A 7,235-nucleotide genomic window follows, 5' to 3' on the forward strand; every position below is an offset into this window, starting at 1 on the left:
ATACAGGAACATTTTTTTATTAATTTGCCAAAAAAATTAGCTAACAGGTTATTAACTGCCAATAATTAAAATCTAAAAAACATAGGATATCATCAAGCAATTATTAAAATACATAGAGCTAGAACACTTCTTACTTTTTCAGTAAACCTAAAACTCAATTAAATGCTTATAACTGTGCACTGCTGCCCTGTGTTCCTTTTTCAGAGTGTATTACATTAAAATGTCTTTAACTCTATTATAGACTTGGGTAGACAGTATTCTTTATATTGCAGTGAGCCTGTAGTCTGAAGTATCTGTAAGCTGCTGCCCTGATTTTTTCATTACTTAAGCTGTAAATGATGGGGTTGAGCAAAGGGGTGAGGAAATAGTACACTGCACCAATGAAGATGCGTCCTTCTGGGGGGATACTTTCCACTCTCAACCCAATATAGACCACAGCAGCAGATACATAGTACAGGAAGACCACTGTCATGTGTGAAGAGCACATTGAGAAGGCCTTTTGACGGCTCTCCACAGTTTTCATTTTTATCACTGACCACACAATTCTGCAGTATGTCCATAGGACATAGAGAAAGGGGATATAGATTACAATCATGGCGACTATCAAGGTATAATTGACTTGACCTGTAACATCACCACAGGCCAATGACATCACAGTGGGGTAGTCACAGACAATGTGCAAGACATAATTTGATCCACAGAATGGCAAAGTGCTTGCCAATACTACTGACAAAAGAGGTGCAAGGAAGCCCAGCACCCAGACTATGGCTGCCATTGTAATACAGACATTGGTGCTCATGATGGTGTTGTAATGCAGTGGTTTCACTACAGCAACATATCTGTCATAAGCCATGGCTGCAACAAGGAACTCTTCAACAGCAGCAAATGAGATAAAAAAATACATCTGTGCAAAACAGCCTGGGAAGGAAATACTGCTGCCATGTCCCAGCAGAACCTCTAATAACTTTGGTATAATGGTTGTCGTCAGACAAATATCTGAGAGGGACAAGTTCCACAGCAGGATGAACATGGGAGAATGGAGTCGGTGGTCCAGGCTTACCAACAGAACGATAAGGAGATTGTCCAGGAAGGTGGCCAGGAAGAGGATGAGGAAGACAATGAAGAGTGCATTGTAGTGCTCCTGCAGGCTTGGCACTCCCACAATGATGAACTCAGAGTGCAGGGTGACATTGGAGCTGTTCATGACTCAGAATTCCAGAGACTCTGACAGGAGACAGGGGTGCCTGGGAGTTAATGCATATTTGCATTACTATTGGTTTGATTTCATAGAAGGATATGAAAAAATAAAATATTTATAGAAAATAAACAATTTACAGAAAAGATTTTGTTTTTAGTATTGCCATGCTGAACATTTTATTTTTATGAATCATCATTGTGTAAAGTACAGTAGTATTATACTGTATAATAAATCTTACCATCCATTTTCTTCCAGTGTCACAGGGAAGCCAGAGCCTAACCCTGCAAGCAAACGGCAGAAGGTAGGGCACACATCCACCCACCACTTGGCACACCACAGAAAAAAATCACACGCATATACTCACACCAGGGACAATTTTCTCAAAAGGTGCTAATCTACCAGTATTTCTTTTGTCAATAAGACCAGTATCTTGTTCACATAGGAAAAACATACAAACTCCAAGCAGATAGTTACCAATGTCTTGTTAAAGTAATTTAAAAGTAAAAATAATTTATTAGCAACAGATATCTGAACAAACATAAGTTATATAAGTACATATACAATTATAAAATAATATTCATAATATCCATTTGGCATTTTTTTGTTTATATTGTTTTATTTCAATACACTTCTGGTTCAATTGGTTTTATTTCTGATAGCATTTCTTACGTCAGCAATTTTAATTATTGGTGTTTGTATATAATGTTTATATATCATACATCATATTTATTTGCTGTTTAATGGAAAATAAAATTTCAATTAAACAAAATAATACATGACTAAGAAATGCTTTAGTTTTTAATTAAGCTTGCCTGCCACCTTAACAAATTGTCCCTTTGGACTTTTCTGTAAAAATAAAATAGAATAAACAATATGTATACTATACTGACATGTTTTATTAATTATATATACAGTATATCACAGTAGATTAATTATTAAACTAATATTAACAATAATAGTAGCCCTAGCTACTAAATAAAAGGAATATATAAAGTCTACCGTTTGTGCATTGGCCAGGAATGAAACTCCAGCCTGAACCGCCAATGCATCTCTTTTGGAAGTATTCAACCTTTTTTGATTAAAGATATCACTGAAGAAAAACTACTAATTCAGCATACTGTACAGATCCAGCCATTCAGAAAGCACTGGGGATAATGCAGTATTTTGTGGGTCAGGTATTATGGTTTACTCAGTTGTGGGACTGTACTACTTTGTAAAACCGCCAGTTGGAACAGTGAAAGTTTATTGTGGCATGTGAAGACTTTTAATAATTTTAAAGTGTGTTACAGCACATCAAACATTTAACTGATTAAAAAGTAAGTATTTCAGAAAAGCAAAATTGCTCAGTTGAACAAAAGTACACAACAGTATACCCTCTTCATAAATATTTTAAGCTTCAATGTCTTTAGCTTGGTAACATACAGTGGGTTATTGTCTCAACATGCTTGTTCTAACATTATAAAGTTTATATACAATACTTCATAAAAAGTTATCATGTTTTTTTTTTCCTGTTCTAAGAATACATAGTAAGGACACCACTTGCTGTTATTGTAAAAAAAGTTGTACGGGTTTAATACCATTTGATATTTATATTAATATGAAATCGTGTAACTAAGCAGCTAAGATATCACAAGTGCACATTTTGGAAACATTTTGACATTTGTTTTTTTATGTTTTATTGTCCTTATAGTGGTAATGGACGATGGACTGTAGCACACTGCACCCTGGCGGTTCAAAGCCCGATCAGAGAATTACTTCCGGTTTGTTTCTTACATAGCTGAATACATAAAAATAGTCTACTATTATAGCTTGTTGTTGGTTCCTGCGTGAGTGTGTGTATCTGGATGAATTATTATAAGTGATGGTTTCGTGATTACTTATAATAATCCTATATTCTATAATCCTATAATAATAAGGATTCCTTTGCTGAATTCTTTAAGTTAAACAAAGAAGAAGGTTTATTTTTACAATTGCCACTAACAGGAGAACAGCTCATCAATATGTTGAAACTACAGATGCAGCCATTTAAAATGTGCGGGCGATACCGCATTATTTTCCTGTACGCTGTACGCAGTCTACCGCAAGCTACCGGTAAATACTGCGAGTTACCGTAAATTCTCCTATAATACGACAAGCAAAATAATAGTATCCGGAATTTCCTCAAGGTGGAGCTAATAAAGCTCAACCTCTCATGTTTGAGCTGTGGCCATCAAAGTCTTTAACGAAGATATTACTAATAGTATTAATAATGAATGACCTTGGACAAGCTGTAAGTGTAAACTCAAAGAATTGCCCTGGTCAACATTCTTTTTTTCATTGACCGTCTTTGTAAAAGTAACACCACAGCATTTCGCAATCACGCATTTGTTTCCAATAATGCAAAGTACAGTAATTTTTGAGAATCGATTCACCATGCCTTTCACATGCTCATAAAAGAGATTGATTTAGGAACATAAACATATTACCGTATGCAAACTGTACTGTATACAGTATGTATATGTATATTTAATGTCTTAACTGTGCCCGTTTAAGTATTGAATATTCATATCTAATTTTACCACTGAAGGGAAATCTTAGTAGCTGAGCATAAAACGAATAGGAGCATACTGCAACGCGTGTGAAGGCCATAAACGATATTAATTTTGGAACATAAACATACAGTATATGGCTGGTCTCGGTACTTTAAAGAAAACATACACGAAACATGGTTTCATTATGACCAGAATCGGTCTTGAGATATTTTTAACTTGATTTATAGTATTTGAGAGGTATGTCTTAACACCGATAGTACAGAGCATAAATACTGCTCACGTATATGTTTCTGGGTTTATATTATGCATTTCATACGGTCAAATTACTTTTGAGCAACTAATAAGAAGCGCAAAACGGTATGCGTTTTAGTTTCATTTTGTGCTGGGACTCTGCTTTTAACAAAGTCGCCGTGGATAAATTAGAGATATCAAGTACATACAAGTCATTTTTTAAATGTTGTAGTTCGTCTTGTAAAAATGTTACGAGTACATCATCTATCAACAATTACACAGGTTCAGTTTCCATATTGTGGATTTTGGTTACGTAATATTATTTTCTAGATTTCACGTTGTGAATATATTATTTGGGCAAACAGAGCCGCAAAGAAGTACATTATGGGTTGTTGTTTTTATTTATCTAGAACAAGAGATGCTTAAACCTTTGTCTGATTCTTGTGAAACTATCCACACGACAGATACAGTACCTAGGAGTTGACTTCACTGATGTCACTGATGGGATGTTTCTAAAAAACCATCCTCTGTAAAACGTCTTCTCTAGTTGTCCTGCATATGTATTCGCTAATGAAGCTGTGTGTTCTGAGCCTGGATCTCTACATTTCTGTGTGAACCAGCTTAGAGGGCTAAAGACAGCTTGTGTTTAAATTGAGTGTAAGGTAATTTATGCTTCTTAAGTCATGGTCAGCATTTATTATTGTACTGTGCTGTAAACGTGTTCTGTGCCTAGTCACATTATTTTATAGCGTTTTTATAGTGTTATCAAATCTGGTGGCGCTGTGTGTTAGTTTCCTGACTCCCATGTCACATGGTCTGTGATTGAATCCCATGGAACTATGACTTTATTTTTTAACAAACATTTCTTTGAAAAAATGAAACGTTTCCCTTGGTCAGAGATTAAATAAAACCTGACTCGCACCAAACAAATTTATATTTCTAAATATCACAACATGTTTTTAATAACAATGAATAGTCACCTATGCGTTACAAAATAAACGCTCATAAAAGAGATTGATTTAGGAACATAAACATATTACCGTATGCAAACTGTACTGTATACAGTATGTATATGTATATTTAATGTCTTAACTGTGCCCGTTTAAGTATTGAATATTCATATCTAATTTTACCACTGAAGGGAAATCTTAGTAGCTGAGCATAAAACGAATAGGAGCTGATAGAGCTTAGACTAATTGATTTGAATCGCGTTTTGATTGAAATCATAAACGCGTGTTTAAATATATGTGTTTAAAGGCGATATACTGTATAAAAGCGCTGATTCTTATGGAGTGTGTTCCACCGGGGATTCCATTTTTTTTTTTAATCGCGTATCTAAAGAAAATTGCAGTATAACTTTGTTCATGCACAAACAGTGGCATGTTACATTATAATTTGGGTGTCTCCTCTTGCCAGAAAACTCTAAATTGCATTTTGAGTGTGGTTTTTGACTTTGTCTAAATTGCAACCCATAAATAAAGCTGATAGAGCTTAGACTAACTGTATTCGAAACTATTAATTCATTTAGGGCTAAAATACGTTCATTGTCTTCCAATTGAGTCGAGTTGATATTGGAAGCTTGCCACTCCCGGACTGTTAAACCAACGCATTAGCATGTTAAAGCGATTCCATTGAGGAGCCCAGCAACCAGTTAACACTGTACTTCCTACTTTGAAAATACCTGTGAAACCGGTTTAATTCGTCACAGCCAGCACTCCGGCAGAGAGGGGGTTGTACTCGTAAAGTAGAAGCAGGCGAGATTTCCAGCGAAAGACACCTCCCCTCAAAAACCCAGTAAGCAGTAATGCTTTATGTTGATCCCATTCTTTTCTCTTCCTGTTGTGTGAAACTCATCAGCAGGTCTTTTTTTCCCCAATCAGAGGCTCTGAAAATAGCGTACCGCCCACTGCGCTCCGTCAGAGAGGGGCGCGGCACCGAGAGAGTGAGGAGGCGCGGAGCGCAGCAGTACAGAACGAACGTTCTGCTGCCTGGAGCGCTTATGGCAGCGATCGAGTCTGCATTTATAACTTAGTTTTTAAAATTAATCAAGCAATATGAAGCATCTCTTTTTACTTTTAAGTCACTTCATTATCATTAAGCACAGCTTTCTCACCACTTAGACTACTTTTTGATACCATCCTTAGTCAAACCAGAAACGTGTTGTTCTGTCTAATGACATTACAAGTGGAAAGATTACAGATTTTAATCGTCTTTAATTTTGTTACGTTATACATTTTAGAAACGTTTCATCCATACAAACACCACAAAACTATTTTTGATTGTATTTCTGAATAGTATGTTACACTTAGTTCACTGTTTTAAATACATCTAATTAAGAAAGTTAGGTGTTAGCATAAACTATTAGCAATCAATAATATTAAATTTAGCACTGTAATAAGTTGTTGCACTTTCCCCCGCATCTTGTAAAAATATATTTTCATTGTTCAAATATACATTAAGTCTGACTATTATATAATAAGTTAAATACAAAACTAAGAAAAAATAGGGTTAAATATAATTCAAAATATTTTGCTAACAATGTTAACTGTTTATGAATAGTAGGAGGGCACAGTTGTTAGTATGTTTTTTGTTTTGTTTCTTTTTCATAAATACAACAGTAGTACCTGATGTCTCAGTGGCTTTCAAAATTAAATTATACATGCAAACCTGTGAACTAGAAAGATAACTAAGATATCCATCCATTTATAATGGTGGCGAAGTGGTTAGCATTGCTATCTTGCAGCACTGGGATCCTAGGTTCAATTCCTGCCATCCTGTGTGTGTTTACATGTTCTCTCTGGGTTACATGGTTTTTCTCCATATGTGTGATATGACTCCCTCGCACCCCAGAACATACTGGTAAGTTAATTGGTTTATGGGAAAACTGGCCCTGGTGTGTGTGTGTTTGTGTCTGTCTTTCCTGTGATGGACTGGCGCTATGTCCAGGGTGTATTCTGCCTTGTGTCCGTTGCTTACTGGGATAGGCTCCAAATCCTCTGTACTGGATAAAGAGATTAGAAATGGATGGAAGTAAAGGCACTGTGTGGATGGAACTATACACAGTGTTAGAAACCCACTATGAAATGGCAGCATCTCACTGAGAATAAAATATTTTAACAGCCTTTCCACCTCTCTTGCACATCAGTATCCATACCTAGTTATTTAAACAAATTGCCTCTAATTATAAACATCTTAATATGCTGGCTCTGTGGATCCGCATCAGCTATGTTTGCCCATTCCTTCAATTCATGTGCATCCAACACACAGTTCAATGC

General features: G+C 35.8%; 1 protein-coding gene across 1 annotated transcript; it reads right to left on the reverse strand.

The window, feature by feature from the left end:
* Positions 1–235: 235 nt before the first annotated feature.
* Positions 236–1,204, reverse strand: LOC102695939 (olfactory receptor 1E16-like). The gene has a single exon (XM_006638055.2). The coding sequence runs from the start codon at positions 1,202–1,204 to the stop codon at positions 236–238; it is 969 nt and encodes a 322-aa protein (XP_006638118.2).
* Positions 1,205–7,235: the final 6,031 nt, after the last annotated feature.

This window comes from Lepisosteus oculatus, chromosome 13 (genome assembly GCF_040954835.1).
Source record: "Lepisosteus oculatus isolate fLepOcu1 chromosome 13, fLepOcu1.hap2, whole genome shotgun sequence".
NCBI classification, from domain to species: domain Eukaryota; kingdom Metazoa; phylum Chordata; class Actinopteri; order Semionotiformes; family Lepisosteidae; genus Lepisosteus; species Lepisosteus oculatus.